This window comes from Camellia sinensis, chromosome 1, assembly GCF_055761805.1.
Source record: "Camellia sinensis isolate YWXY chromosome 1, ASM5576180v1, whole genome shotgun sequence".
Taxonomy (NCBI): Eukaryota; Viridiplantae; Streptophyta; class Magnoliopsida; order Ericales; family Theaceae; genus Camellia; species Camellia sinensis.
The window spans coordinates 56,768,430-56,784,847 of record NC_138961.1 but is presented as its reverse complement, the minus strand read 5'-3'; the positions used below and the strand labels follow the sequence as shown (position 1 = coordinate 56,784,847).

Sequence of the window (16,418 nt, the reverse complement as noted above, 5' to 3'; positions counted from 1 at the left end):
AAAATATAAAAACTATCGATATAATTTATCCAATAAAATATGACGTGCAATTAAAATTACCATAAGTAAAATATCGAAATACAAGTGACAACCAAATGTGAAGAGTAAACAAAAAACCATGCTCTACCTATTATATTGATAATGGCGGGGAAGGACAAAGGGGAGTTTAGCCGAGTCAAGATCCCTTCCATGCACTCTCTTCTTGCATTTTCTATTTTCAGGATCATTGGATTCATTTTTAGGCTCAATTTTGATAATTCAACCCGTTCATATTTTAAGATTTGTTCAGTATATCATATCTGTAAAAAATCAAGTTGATCGGATATTAGAAAACATATATTCGAAAAATTATTTATTAAATTTAAAAAAAAAATAGTTTTTAGTTCGATTTTTCCGAACACATACTTTCTGATATCCGATCAACTTGATTTTTTACAAGTATGATATACTGAACAAATCTTAAAACATAAACGATTTCAATTATCAAAATTTGATCTAAAAGTGGGCCCAATGACCCTACAAGTAGGAAATGATGCAAGGAGGGGATCCCTGCTCGTTTATGCCACCCAGCATTTGCCCAAGTTAGTTAACACCAAAATTGGCATTAGGGGACACTTTGGTTTCTCTCTCTTCAACAGCCTCTTCTTCTTCTTCTCCTCTGTTTCAAATTAATCAACGTTCCAAATAACAGCCTTTTCTTCATCTTCCCAGATCCCTCGGGCACGTTATGGTGATCTCCTCCTCTGGCACGCTCTTTTGTTTGCCAAAATGTTGAATCACCATGATTTTCTCTTTAATGCTTTCAATCCATAGGTAATTATATCTTTCCTTCTCATTCTATTTTTCTGTTTGTTTTGTTTTGTTTTGTGTTTTGTGTTTTGTGTTTTTATTTATTTATTTATTTATTTTTTTAGAGATCATGTGTTGAATGTATGATGTTTCTGGAAAGGAAATATGGGTGATGGCCCTCTTTTTTCTTTGTTAGAATCTTTTGTATGTATAACCAAAACGAAAAACTGTATGTTTTTCGTATAGAATTTTATTTGAAGAATTTCCAATAGAAATTTTAGGAGGTTAAAGCCTAATTAATTTTAATGCCTCTTTCATTAGGACCAACATAAAGAAAATATGAACACCAAGAAATCTAAAGTGGAGTGGTTTTTAAGAAAATTGGGAGGTCTCTTGAGTCCCTATGTGAAGATGATTAGAGAAGTTTTTGCTTTACTAATTAGAATTACAAATAGAAATTATTTATTTATTTATTTATTAGATTACAATATCCTCTTTAAAAATAAAATAAAAAAAATTCCCAACATGGAACTGAGAAACCCAAACATACAAGGGAAAAAAAGACCCACACGCAGGTGAGAAAATTCGAACCCTTGACCTCCTACTGCGATGCAGGGTTTCTAGCCTACGGACTATCCCATTGGTTAAATAGAACTATTAAAAAACCTCATTTGTTTTCCATTGTAAAGTGGCAACCTCCCATTCACCCCTACACATAAGTTATATTATTACAAAACTATAGGTACTTTAATTGAGATGGGTGAGTCTATGAATAGGTTCATGAGGAGCATGCTTTGGAAGCAATTTAATATAATTGCGACTTAGAACAACGAAAAAGGCAAGTGAATAGACCACATAAGCATTGAAAAAAACGAATGGATGTACCACGATGGAAAATTGAAAGACAGCTTTGAATGTACCATTTTCTACCAAGAAAGATGTTATCATGACAATGATTTTACTAATTAGTCTGACTGTCTGCTACTGCTGGCTAATGAATTAAGGAACAACAATATATGAAGGAGTATATTAAGGTGTCTGTTGTAACTCTCATGAGCTTTGCACGTGCAGGGGGGAAATCAAGGTCCCTACAGCCCCTTCAGTAAAGATGCCCACAAGCTGTTTTATGGGAGGCAAACCAATTTGTCTAAAAGAGAACCCTTAATATCTAAATCTTTATCCCAGTCAACTTTTGGCCACAATGTGCTTTGCAGTAGTGTGTAAATCATATTAGTAGTTCTCTTGTTACCGTGTAAAGCATAAACATGCAGTTACATGGAAGATGCACAGTAGATTACTAACCATAAGGTCTTGAAGTGAAAGCGGTGTTTGATTCTCTTTGACCTATTATCTGTGCAAGTTGAGGAGGCGTCGCACAATAAGCATCTGTTTACAACAACTATGAGATTGTTTCGTGATGAATTTTGATCAGAGAAGTCGATAAATGTGGGAGCTTGTATGAAGTAGAAAAGTTGAATGCATGATCAATGTTGGGACAAGGTTTGGTAGCATACTAATGAGCACACTTACATTGGTCCAATTCTTTTTTGGGTTGACCTCTTTTTTAACCATGAGTCAATATTTGAATTGGTGTGACTAGAATGGATTACAATTTATAATATCTTGCCGCATTGTGGAAGAGCCATGTTGTGTTTTATTTACTTACAATCCTCCACATGCTTGGAAGATTGTAACCACGGAGTTGAATCAAATTATGAGAAGCATTGTAGTGCTAGAGTTCAAGTGAGACATTAATCATGACATGCAGAGTAGGATGTACACAACCTCAATTTAAATAAAATTTATTAGTAAAACTTTTTTTGACTTAACACTGGAATTTTAGAATACAACATCCCCAACAATTACCACCATCTTCTTAAAAAACCGAGGTGCTATTACAAAAGAATTAGATTATGCCCATGTTTTGAAATTTTTTTTTTTTTTTTTTTTTTTTGGGGGGGAGGGGGGGGTTGTGTTAAAATTCACCTACTACACACCTACCACTACCACCTACTACACACTCACCTACTTCACCTACTCTCCACCTACTCCTCACCTACTCCATACCTACTACACACTCACCTATTCTCTTCCCACATCCTCTCTTCTATATATAGGAATCATTGTAAAATATCAAAATATCAATCAATAATATATCAAATTCTTGCATGGTATCAGAGCAGGTTTAGAACATAGTATTTTCGCTTCCTCGGCGGGCGGCAACCTCACCTTAGCCGCCCGCCGGACCTCAACCTAGTCCGCTAGAATTTTCTACACATACCTTCACTCCCACGCCCACTATCACTGGCGGTTTGGTCCGCCGCTGTGTCCGCTGGAGCATCCGGCCCCGGCGCCGCTGCCTTAAACAACTCACTGGGTTCCAACACCTTGTCAATCTTATACACCACCACCACCACCAGTTCATGGTGTCTCCGAGCTCCTCGTCGGCGGCGGCGGCGGCGATACTGAAGTTCGGGTGTGAATTGCTACCTATTTTCGGACTCGAAAGCGATTCTGTTGGATGCACAGAAGGCGTATCAACCACAGTTTGTGAAGATAGAGGAGCACAATTTTTTCAGTAGGGATGAGGCTTGTAATTTCTTTTCGGCCCTTCCATGGTATTGCTCCGATCAGTGAAACTAGAAGACTGTAGAACCCAGATCATACAACAATGAAAAATAGGGGAATTCAGAGAGAGAAAGTAGTGGAGAGAGAGAGAGAGATGTTGTGTGCTTTTTGGAATGCTTTGTGCTAAATATTTGCCCTCCACCTTCTGCTTTCTTGGGGTGATGTTCCAGCTACAATTGCAGACAGTAGCTTGTGGGCATGTGTGGTAGCTGGCTAGTGCAGGTATGGCTGTGGTCCATCACGTGCTGCGGGATTTTCTAAGGATTTTGTCGGCTTGGTTTGTTGTAATGGTGGGCAGGCTGTCAATTGAAGTCAAAACCATGTGAGTTTTATATATATTATACATAAACATTTTCCTTTTCTTTTTTTATTCCTTTTATTCTTATTTTTGTACAAACCAACCCACTGATTTTATATTTTATTTTATCACATACTCATCATGTACCCCACTCTCTCTCTCTCATCTTTCCACTTTCAAATCCACAATCCTTTTTTTAATCAACCCACGTTGCTCCACTTTCTTTCTTTTATTTTATTTTATTTATTTATTTATTATTATTATTATTTTTTTTTATAAAAAAATAAATAAATAAAAAAAAAAAAAAACAAAACAAAACAAAACAAATTTCATTATTATTTCTCTCCGTTGGTGAGCATCATCCCTCCATGATATCCATTTTATTATTATTATTACTCCGAGTTCCATCATTCTCATCAACTATCTTTTATTTTCTATCTATATCTATATATTTGTACATTCCAACCACTTCTGATTTTTATCAATTTTCTTTTATTTTCATTCCACAAAAAAAAAAAAAAAAAAGAAGTAGAAGCACTGCACACCAAACTCATTTTATTCATGTCGGGACTCACCCCGATCGCCATTTTCCACCAAAAAAAAAAATAAAAAAAAAAATACACAAACAACCTCATCCACAGGCGGGATTTTTCTTCTCTACTCTGCCGTCGGTCTCTTCTTCTTGCCTCCGTCCTGCGCGGCCCTTGACGGTGTTGCCTCCGTGTTTCCCACGCCACCGAGCACGTTCACTCCCCGCTGCTCCTCCACTGCAGCATATGCCGGATCTCCAAATCGGAACATCACGGTGGCCTTCCGCTTCAGCTCCTTGTTTTCCGCCTTTAGCACACTTATCTTTGCTCGTGCATCCTTATACATGCGCTGGAGCAGAGCCAGTTGGGCATTTAACTGCTGCACCTCATTTGTCCTGCTCTGCAGCCGGTGCGACAAGTTTGTGACCGCAGTCATGGTTTCCACACATGACTTCAAAGTATATTGATTGGCCTCAATATCAGTTTGCACCGCCATTTTTTGCTCTACCGACCGCATCGGAAAGTTCAACGGAGCAAAACCAGAGGTGTTTTGTTGAGGTTCACGGGCCACCGCACCAGTTATCTCTCTTGTTAACTCGTTGAGGTCGGGAAAGAGAGTGAGTAGACCACGGGATGAAGAGGCCATATTCTGGGTAGCTGAACGGGAAGAAGAGGCCATGTTTTTTGGGTTGCTGAGTGTTTCAGCGAAATAGCAATTTCAGACTGATAATGTTCGGAAGGGTTGGTTACAGGGTGTTTCAAGATTTGCAGCTCTTAGAGGCAATCTCTCAGAAAACGAATATCTCTCTCAGAAAATGAAGAGTTTTTCAGAAGTTTTTTCCTAGGTTTTTTTGTCTTCGCTTCTACCTCAAGCACAGCCTCCGCCTCAGTTTATAAAGACCCTGACGAAGAGGCAGACACGCGCATCATGCGCCGCTCGGCGCTCGACGACAACATGGGCACGCCTTTTGATGGCACGTCTTTTGATGGCACGCCTTTTTATGGATTGGGCACGCCTTTTGATGGCACGCCTTTTGAAAGATTAGGCACACCTTTTGAGGGTGCGATTTTTTAGGGGTCCGACAAGACTCTGTAAACTGTCCCGACATTGATTCCGGTTAGTTTCTACATGGGTCCGACAAGACTCTGTAAACTGTCCTGACGTTGATTCCGGTTAGCTCCTTCATGGGTCCGACAAGACTCTGTAAACTGTCGGCAAGACTCTGTAAACTGTCACAACAACTGTCACAACATTGTCTGCTACAACGGTCCGACATGACCCCATAAACTGTCTTCTACACCGTTATGACACCACCATACAGTGTCCTCTACAACGTTATGACACCCCCATACAGTGTCCTCTACAACGTTATGACACCACCATACAGTGTCCTCTACAACGTTATGACACCACCATCCAGTGTCTTCACCAATGGTCTGAAACGACCATACAGTGTCTCCTATCCTCTTTTATTTTTTTTTTGTATTTTCTTGTTCTGTTACTCTCTCCAAACTCAAATTGGTTAGTTCCTATCCCCCTTGAGTTTGCGGGGGCTGTTAAAATTCACCTACTACACACCTACCACTACCACCTACTACACACTCACCTACTTCACCTACTCTCCACCTACTCCTCACCTACTCCATACCTACTACACACTCACCTATTCTCTTCCCACATCCTCTCTTCTATATATAGGAATCATTGTAAAATATCAAAATATCAATCAATAATATATCAAATTCTTGCAGGTTGTTTAATACGGGCCTTATAAAAAATAGAGTTATTATAAAAATATGTAGTATATTCATTCTTAGGGATTTGGGAATTTTTAGAAAATGGGTCCTAAAGCCACTAATTTGGTTGCTTTATACATGAGCCGACCTTGTATGGGAATAACATAAATATATATTTATGAAGGTTTGGGTCACATTGTTCGTCTGCTAACTTGGAGTAGAACTGCATGTGAAAGGGAAAACATATCACACATAAGGCAGCTAATTCAGAAGTCCATTTGCTGCAACTGTCTAGGCAATTGTTGTTTAATACTAAGACTTAGAAAATATGAGGAAGAAGAACTCCGAAAATATGAGGAAGAAGGAATATATTTCTGTTATATTCAAAACTTCTTATTTTACAAGACCAAATGACACTCCTTATATAGGAGATATTACAAATATCATTATAACCCATTATATGCCACTTACATATTATATATTACCACTATCTACCACTATCATATTATATACATGCCACTATCTACCACCAACACCACTATCCTATTCTATACATGCCACTATCTACCACCAACACCACTATCATATTCTATACATGCCACTATCTACCACCAACACCACTATCATATTATATACATGCCACTATCTTATTATATGCATTAACACAAATTTCCAGCACTCCCCCTCAAGCTGGTTTGAAGATATCTTCCATAGCCAGCTTGCTAGTCAGCTTATCAAATTGCTTCTTGTGTAGTCCCTTCGTTAGCACATCAGCTAATTGTTCACCTGTTGGAAGGTAGGTCATACAGATTATGCCAGCATTGATTTTCTCCTTGATGAAATGTTTATCCACTTCTATATGTTTTGTGCAATCATGTAGAACTGAATTATGAGCTATAGATATAGCTGCTTTGTTGTCACAATAGACCTTCATAGGTGTCGGGTGAGAAAGCTTTAATTCTTCAAGAATTCTTTTAATCCACATTACTTCACAGATTCCATGGGCAACAGCTCTGAACTCTGCTTCTGCACTACTTCTAGCTACCACATTCTGTTTTTTACTCCGCCATGTAACTAGGTTCCCACCTACAAAGGAGCAGTATCCGGATGTTGATCTCCTGTCTGTAACACTTCCTGCCCAGTCTGCATCTGTGTATACTTCAATTTGAAGATGTCCATGTTTCTTGAACAGTAAGCCTCTCCCTGGAGTTCCTTTCAAATATCTTAAGATCTTATAAACGGCCTCAAAGTGCTCTGCCCCTGGTGAGTGCATGAACTGACTTACCATGCTGACTGCAAAGGCAATATCAGGCCGTGTATGAGACAAGTAAATCAATTTCCCGACAAGTCGCTGATATTGTTCCCTCTCTTTGACTTCTTCAGCCTTAGCAGCTTGTAACTTCAAGTTAGGCTCGATCGGAGTCTCCACCATCTTACAACCAAGCATACCTGTTTCTCCAAGGAGATCAAGAATATATTTTCTCTGATTAACGAATATACCTTCCTTGGATCTTGCAAATTCCATTCCGAGGAAATACTTGAGGGCTCCCAGATCCTTAATGTGAAATTCTTTTGCGAGTTTCTCTTTGAGGGCTGCTAACTCTGCTTCATCATTACCAGTTAAAATGATGTCATCAACATAAACAATCAAAATTACAATTTTACTGTTTTTTGAATGTTTATAAAATATTGTGTGATCTGCTTGACTCTGCGAGAAGCCACAACTGATAACTGCCTTCCCAAAGCGTTCAAACCACGCTCTTGGTGATTGTTTGAGTCCGTATAATGACTTGTTCAATCTGCATACTCTGTCGCTTCCAAGTCTCTGCTCAAATCCCGGCGGTAGGCTCATGAACACCTCCTCTTCAAGATCACCATTGAGAAATGCATTTTTAATGTCAAGTTGATGTAGAGGCCAATCTGAATTTACTGCAAGAGATAACAGTACTCTGATGGAATTTATTTTAGCAACAGGAGCAAATGTCTCCTGATAGTCGATCCCATAAGTTTGAGTGAAGCCTTTAGCCACCAGTCTCGCCTTGTATCTCTCAACGCTTCCATCTGCGTTACATTTTATCGTAAACACCCATTTACACCCAACTGTTTTCTTGTCTTTGGGTAGATCAACTATCTCCCAAGTACCACTTCTCCTTAAAGCATTCATCTCCTCCATGACTGCTAATTTCCAATTCGGATCATTCAATGCTTCCTGTATATTCCTTGGAACAAACAAGTGTGAAATCCTAGATGTGAAAGCTCTATGGTTTTTAGACAGTCTTTGATAGGAGAGGTAATTTGCAATAGGATGTTTAATGCAATTTCGGACACCTTTCCTAATTGCTATAGGAACATCAAGGTCGGAAATAGAAGGAATAGGATTACCTAAAATTTCGATGCCAGAACTCGGGTGGACATTCGGGTCATTAGGATGGACATTCGGGTCATTATTCCTCAGATGAAATCGCTTCCTAGTATAAACCTGAAGCTCAGGATTTAGATCATTTTGTAGTACTTCTCCCCCTAAACAAGAATCTTCTTGACTAGGCACCATAGAACTTGGTTCTCCTAAGTGATCATTATCAGACAGATGTGGTTTTTGTGTAGGATAAATGACATTGGGGAGCGGGATAGAAATATCCCAAAAACGGTCTTCTACTCCACTTGTCTCCCCCTGAAGAGAAGTGTTGGGGAAATAGGATTTTGTTTCCACAAATGACACATCTATACTCACATGAAATTTCTTGATTTGAGGATCGAAACACTTATACCCCTTTTTGTTTGAGGAATAACCCAAAAAAACACATTTTATAGCACGGGGGTCAAGTTTTGAATGAAATTGACTGGAAACATGAACATAGGCAGTACATCTAAAAACTTTGGCGGGTAAATCAGAAAACAACCTCGTGTCAGGAAAAAAAGTTTTGAGACAATCGAAAGGTGTTTTGTATGTTAACACCTTTGTAGGCATCCTGTTTATCAAATAAGAGGCTGTTAAAATTGCTTCACCCCATAAATATTTAGGAACATGCATGTAAAACATTATAGCACGTGCTACTTCAAGTAGATGTTTATTTTTTCGTTCTGCAATGCCATTTTGTTGAGGGGTATCCCGACATGTAGATTGATGAAAAATCCCATTTTTTTTCCAAAAACTCACCCAACTGCTCATTGAAATATTCTGTTCCATTATCAGAATGTAAAATACCAATTTTGGTTTGAAATTGGTTTTCAATCATATTGTAAAAATTTGTGAATAAATTTTTCACGTCAGATTTTTTATTCATCAAATAAATCCAACATAAGCGGGTATGGTCATCAATAAATGTAACAAACCATCTTTTACCAGAAAGAGTAGTGATTTTAGAAGGGCCCCAAACATCACTATGAATCAAATAAAAAGGTTTGGAAGCCTGGTAAGGTTTTGGCAAATAAGTAGAGCGACGAAATTTTGCAAAAATGCAACTTTCACAATGAAAAGAAGAACAATCAATCCCTTTAAATAATTCTGGAAATAAATGTTTCAGATAAAGAAAACTAGGATGTCCTAGCCTATAGTGCCATACCATTATTTTTTCTCGAACAGAGATTGAACTAGTACTATTAAAGCTCTGAGCTTTTTTATTACTAACAGGTACTTCATCAAAGTAGTAAAGACCTTCAAGCATCCTAGCACGCCCAATCATCATCCCCGAGTTCTGGTCCTGAAATTCACAATGGGATTCAAAAAATGTAACACGACAATTAGAATCCTTAAATAGTTTACTGACAGACAAAAGGTTACAGGCTATGTTGGGGACGTGAAGAACAGCATTGAGATTAATTTTCTCAGTTAGTTTAATAAATCCTTTTCCTGCAATAGGTGAAAAACTACCATCGGCTATTCTGATTTTGTCATAACCAGAACAAGGGAAATAGGTACTAAATAAATGGGAAAAACTAGTCATGTGATCGGAGGCACCGGAATCTATGATCTACGGAGAGAAGTTTAGGCAAGAGAAGGCTTTAGGATTTCTACCTGTTTGTGCCAACAAAACACTAGGAGTACCGGATGAGGAGTTGGATTTTATCAGCTTTAAGAGTTGATCAATCTGCTCTTTGTTGAAGGGACCTGAATCGGCTTCATTAGTGGTAGGAAAGCCACGATTCTTCTCTCCTTGTTTGCTGCTTTTCCAGTTGACAGGTTTGCCATGGATCTTCCAACACGTTTCGCGTGTATGGCGAGGCTTGTTGCAAAAATCACACCAGACCCGTGGCTTATCATCAAACCTGCGCTGGTAATTTGCAGCCTTGTTGGCCGCAGCATCGCTAATTAAAGCAGAAATTTCAATTGATTCACCAGTACCTTTTTTCTTAAGCATGACGCTCCTTCGGCTCTCTTCCCTTCTGACTTCGGCAAATACTTCGCCAATGGATGGGAGAAGAGGTCTGCCAATAATTCTTCCTCGCACTTCATCGAACTCAATGTTGAGGCCGGCAAGAAACTTGTAAATACGGCTGTCTTCCACAGTTTTCTTGTGGTGGTTGCAGTCGTCAACCGATTTCCATTCGTATGTGTTGAAGATGTCAAGATCCTGCCACAACCTTTTCAACGAATTGAAATATTTGGTGACGGAATCATCTCCTTGACGAATCTCTCCCAACTTCAAAGTTAATTCGAAAACTTGAGATTGATTTCCTAGGTCAGAATACATCTGACTAACATTATCCCACAATTCTTGTGCAGTAGGATAGCACATGTAATTAGAGCTTATATCCTCCTCCATGGAATTGACCAACCATGTTATAACCATGGAGTTTTCAGCGTCCCAACTGTCGAATAGCGGATCATTAACAGCAGGAGCCTTCTTGTCACCAGTGATGTAACCGATCTTTCCTTGCCCACGGATATACATCCGGACAGATTGTGACCAGCGGAGAAAATTATCACCATTTAGGCGGATGGTAGTGATTTGGACAGAGTGAGAGTTGGACGTTTTCACCGGAATGGCAGCGGCAGGGGTTGAAGTGGTTTCGGACGTGACTTCCGACATGGCTATGACGGTTTTAGGGCTGCTGTGTTTTTTGTTGCTCTGATACCAACTTAGAAAATATGAGGAAGAAGAACTCCGAAAATATGAGGAAGAAGGAATATATTTCTGTTATATTCAAAACTTCTTATTTTACAAGACCAAATGACACTCCTTATATAGGAGATATTACAAACATCATTATAACCCATTATATGCCACTTACATATTATATATTACCACTATCTACCACTATCATATTATATACATGCCACTATCTACCACCAACACCACTATCCTATTCTATACATGCCACTATCTACCACCAACACCACTATCATATTCTATACATGCCACTATCTACCACCAACATCACTATCATATTATATACATGTCACTATCTTATTATATGCATTAACACAAATTCCCAGCACTAAGGCATAGACTTAGACCAAGGGAAAGCCCTGAGATGGAAACACAGAGCAAGAACAGGCCGGAGATTATCCAAATAATGTTTCTTATGAATAATGATTACTAAGACAAGTTCTGGATGTTTGTTGTTCTAATGGAGTATTGGAAAGATGCTCTGGACAATAATCTTAGGCATAGCAAGAATAATATAACCAACCATAAGCCCTTTTTTGGACGGTGTGGATGCTTTGGCTCAAAAATAACATAATCTGTAATGCAAGGAACAAAGAAACTTGAAAATGAACCCATTTTCACAAGAAGAAAAATTCAAAGCATGTAACATAGCTTGTCATATATTCTATTTAGACCAGTTTCCTAAATCTGTATAGCTTGTAGGTATTCACTTTGTAATGACATTGAAGCAAATGGATTTTTTTTTTTTTTTGGACATTTCTTTGTTGTGTGTTTTCTTTTTTCCCCATTTTTTTTTCTCTTTGGTAAGGAAATGGATTTCAGTTCCAGTGACTTGCAGTCATCCATTTCATAAAGCTAGGTGTGTTTTCAGACGGAAAGAAAGTGTATCTATATTTATATATATAATGAACTTCTTAAGTCTAGCCCTAAGAAGCACAGACAAGGATACTGATGTTGACACGGGACACGGTGATTTCAAAACCATGGGGACACGGCCACGGCGGGAATATGGACATAAAATATGTTTTTAAATATTTTTATTTGCTATCTAGATTAATATTACGTCCACAAACAATCAATATTAACAAAAATTAACTCTAATTCAATTTTTTTTTATATTAAAAAAAGTACTTTTAAATTAACACTTACAGTTTATATCTTTTTTTATGGATGATCTATTAAGGATTTAAATCTAAGAAAATAATAATAAACATTCAACAATCATCATTCATCAAAAGCACTAAATAAAATAGGAGAAAAGACAGTTTAGCATATCCTTAGTGTGGCCTCCAAGTGTCCTTGGCATGTCCCCAAAGTGTCCCCAGCGTATCCCTGAAAATAAATTAATTAAATAAGGGACACACCCATGGTTTGTCCCATACATGTCCCTGAAGTATCCGTGTGTCTGACAAGGATACGGCACTTGTTTTGAAGTGTCGGTGGTTCATAGGTCTAGCCTTTCCAAAATAGAGGAATCAGAAATCTTGCTAATATTTAGGAAATGTTTTCTCAAAAAAACCTAGCTCAATTCAGTTGTTGTACAATCTAAGCCTTGTACACAAAACAATTTAGTTTTGGGATTTTTTTTCGAATTTTCAATTGAATAAAAGATAGTGATTGAGTTTAAATTCTTGTCCCCAAATGTAAATTGTCTTTTTGAACATATCTGTAACTCAGATGCATTTGCATTTATGAAATTGATCTGATGGATGTTTACTTTTAGGGTACTGCTTTGACTTATCATCAGGGTTTTGTTGTCCACACTCAATGGGACAGTGCTGGACTAAGGTGAGTCTTTCTAATCAAGTTGTATTGCAAAGCAATGATAGTTCTCTTTCTTTTTTATCAGGTTCTAATATAAGAGGTCTTCGCTTTACTTCACTAACTTGCTATTATTACTGCAATTTCTTCCATACTGTTTCTTGATCTTGTAGTTGATCTTTTTGAGGTGCACTAACACAGTGAATTTGCATCTTGCAAAAATTTTAATTTTCTTTCTCATTTTTCAAGCCCTAGTGAGAGTTCTGTGCATCAACTGTTAGGCAAGTAAAAAGCTCTGGCGAGCTGGACTTTTTGAGATAGGACAAATTGTAGAAACATTTCCTCCAATGCAGCCTCAACATTGAGATTGTTCGCTTTTTTTGTCGCTAGACTCCATTGCTCTGGATTAAAAGAAACTCCCGTAATAACATCCTGAAGAGGTTTTCTGATTTTAACAGCTGCAACTTTTTGTGCTTCCAGTTTTTTCTTCACATGTCCCTAAGGTTGTGTTTGGATCTTAGATTTCTGGAGGGAAAAAAAATTATGCAAAGGCTTGGTTTCTTCTTTCTTTTCCCTTACTCTTTTCCCACCAAAACCCCAAGATCCAAGTGCAAGTGTCCCATGGAAAATACTCACAGAAATAAGCCAAAAACCCATTTTATTATCTCCAAGACATTGCAATAGGCATGAATGCTCCATTAACAACATTTAACGGAGTAGGAATGCCACTATTTTTGTTAGTTAGCCTTACTACTTCATTTCTAGCCGTTCTACTTTATTTGTACAGTGCTGAGTCTGCTGATTATTTGATTTTATTGACCAATAGTTATGCTTAGTGTAGAAACTATACTTCTTTTCAGTTTTACTATTCAATGAAAAATTACATGAATTTTACAGTTATGCGGAAGTGAAACTGATAATAGAGAGCAGAGTAGCACAACAGAGCTTGCCAGTGGAAATGTTCACCACATTACTACCATTCAGAGTTGGGAAGAGAAGCTGTCAGAAGCAAGCAGGAATGGCAAGATAGTAAGTTATTTACTGTTTTTTTCTTGTAAAAAAGGAAAAAATAAAATTCCACAAGGAATGAATGACCCTTTAAGATGAGCTCCAATACTTTGATTTTTATTCATCATGTAGCATCATGAATTGTACACAACCAAGTAGCGATACATTTGTGTCTGTAATTGTCAAAACTGATTTATGAATGTGTGGGGACACCTTCAGATCGGTGACACTACTTTATTTATGTTGGGAAATATGCCATTTTTTTCCTTAAAAATTATCAACAACTCAATATTTGATTACCTTCTCATGCAGTTAATCAGTTTAAAATGATAGACTATCTATTTAACAGAAGCTAGTTGCCTGAGTTAGTCTTACTTCTTTGAAATTTAAAATAGTAAAAATGGTAATAAAGAATATGGAAAAGTAGTTTAAAATAACATGAAGAAATTTTGACAGGGACTAGTTCGGTGAATGATTGGTAAAGTCGAATAGAAACATACATAGAAACCATGTAAAACCAAAATAAGGAATGTTTGGCATGTCCAAAAGTGCCACCAATATTGATGGAACATAAATTTTATTGAAGGTCTCGGAAGCAATATTTTTAGGGAAATATTATTACATCCCTAAGCATTTTGGGATATAGCAGTTGGAAACCAAGCCGTTATTTTTCTTACTATTTTGAACAAACTACACCCCACAACCAATTTGACGGGTGTTTGGTTGTATTGTTAAATTGTTCAAATTTTGAAATGACTTTTTTGTCCATCAAATCATACTTCATTAGTTACTGATTTTTTATTTCTCAATTTTGCTTTATCTATGAAGTGGGACACACAGGTGATAATGAATACAGAAGTATTGATATGCTATTCCAACCTACCCTATCCTAATCTCTTACAATTTTTTTCCTTACTCTCCAACAGATTGTGGCAAATTTCAGTGCGTCGTGGTGTAGTCCTTGTAGGGCAATAGCACCAGCCTATTGCGAGCTTGCTGATAAACATTCCTCTATCTTATTCTTAACTGTGGACGTTGATGAGCTACCTGTAAGAATGATACTATGATACTTCTAATTTACTCTTAAAAAAATAACTACATTTGCTGGAGTTTGGCTAAAACTTGTAGTTGCTTCATTCTAGTTCAAGGGAGATGTTCCTAATAGTTGAACTCTGTCAACATGACAAGCACTTCTGATTATTGTCAATAATGCTAGAAACACTAACTAATATACCAACAAACATATCAACTAAGACACAAGACATGGATGTGACTTCCACCATTTGACATGGGGCCCACCTATCATTGTGTCTAGTTATGTTTGTTAGTGCTCCTAACAATATTGGATTATTGTGCAGATTTTCTAGTTTGTTCAACAACAAGAGTTAGAGGCTTAGAGCATTTGTGTCCCCACGCATGGAAATTAAGCTGTCCCATAGTTTCTTTTGTTTAGTCATTTATTAAATTATAATTAGTTTTCATGTTAAGAATTTAGGTAGATCTCTCATCATTAGTGAGCCCATTACGAAAATAGGAGCCACATCCTGAATGATTTAGGAAACTTGAACCATCACCTTTTCATGACATTTGTGGTCCTCCAGCATTCACACTTCAAACTACCTTCATTTTTTTTTTTTTTTTTCTTTGTAAATGGTGATGCTAGGTAAGTTGATGAATTTGTACATTCAAATTCTGACATGTAATTCATCCATTTTGGTGGACATTTAGTATGCCCTTAATGTCTTTAATATTATTGATAAATGAGTTTGTTATGTGGCATGGTGTAGGAGTTTAGTACCTCATGGGATATTAAAGCTACTCCAACCTTCTTCTTGCTTAAAGATGGGCGACAAATAGATAAGCTTGTAGGTGCCAACAAGCAAGACCTCCAGAAGAAGATTACGGCCATTGTTGATTCTTTAATCAAGACCAAGTAATTCTATGTTGTTGTGTCGAATCAGGCAAAACAGCTGAAATTGTACCGATGCCAGCAATGTAATTATTTTGTAATTTTTGAAAATTTTGATATGTAAGACATCAAGATCAAGGGCATTGGCCGTTCAAAACAAAGAAGTTTTAAAAGCTTCTTGTTTTGTTTGTTCTTTCTTCAGTAGAAGGTTAATGAATGGAAGATTGTAAGGAAATTTTATTTTCTTGGCTTTAAATGTATGACTAGTTATGGTAGATTTGTCTCTCTATAATATATCAAATTGCAACATGAGTATGTTCTTGTGTGGTCTGAGACTTCGATGATCACTCCATCAAAAGAAATGTTTTCAACAAATAACATAAACAATCAGTCTTCTCACACAATTCAACTCCTCTCTCTTCTATTGTGGCAAACATTTCGTATTGCAGATGCAAGTTCATGCTACAAGGTTGGATGGCATAATTGAGTGAAATCTAAAACTGTCTAACTACCATATCAATAGCCAACAAAAATTATAAAAATTATCAGGGTAGGTGATGCTGTGTATTTTTGCATCCCAAGAGCTTTGGAGTATCTATCCATCCTTGCAAGACTAGGTTTCTTCATAAAAAAAATAGGACAAAATA

General features: G+C 37.3%; 1 protein-coding gene across 1 annotated transcript; it reads left to right on the top strand.

Annotated features, from left to right (window-relative positions):
* Nucleotides 1-564: 564 nt before the first annotated feature.
* On the top strand, nt 565-16,013 carry LOC114266239 (thioredoxin H9-like). Its single transcript, XM_082877802.1, has 5 exons — nt 565-813; nt 12,817-12,881; nt 13,752-13,883; nt 14,789-14,911; nt 15,650-16,013. Exons 2-5 carry the CDS (start codon nt 12,861-12,863, stop codon nt 15,797-15,799), a joined length of 426 nt encoding a protein of 141 aa, XP_082733928.1. The 5' UTR covers nt 565-813; nt 12,817-12,860; the 3' UTR covers nt 15,800-16,013.
* Nucleotides 16,014-16,418: the final 405 nt, after the last annotated feature.

Bases quoted from the DNA above. Each gene is read 5' to 3' on its own strand.
- LOC114266239 (XM_082877802.1), top strand. From the start codon at position 12,861: ATGGGACAGTGCTGGACTAAG. The intron at 12,882-13,751 runs GTGAGTCTTTCT...TGAATTTTACAG, and splicing joins TGGGACAGTGCTGGACTAAG to TTATGCGGAAGTGAAACTGA. The intron at 14,912-15,649 runs GTAAGAATGATA...GGCATGGTGTAG, and splicing joins TGGACGTTGATGAGCTACCT to GAGTTTAGTACCTCATGGGA.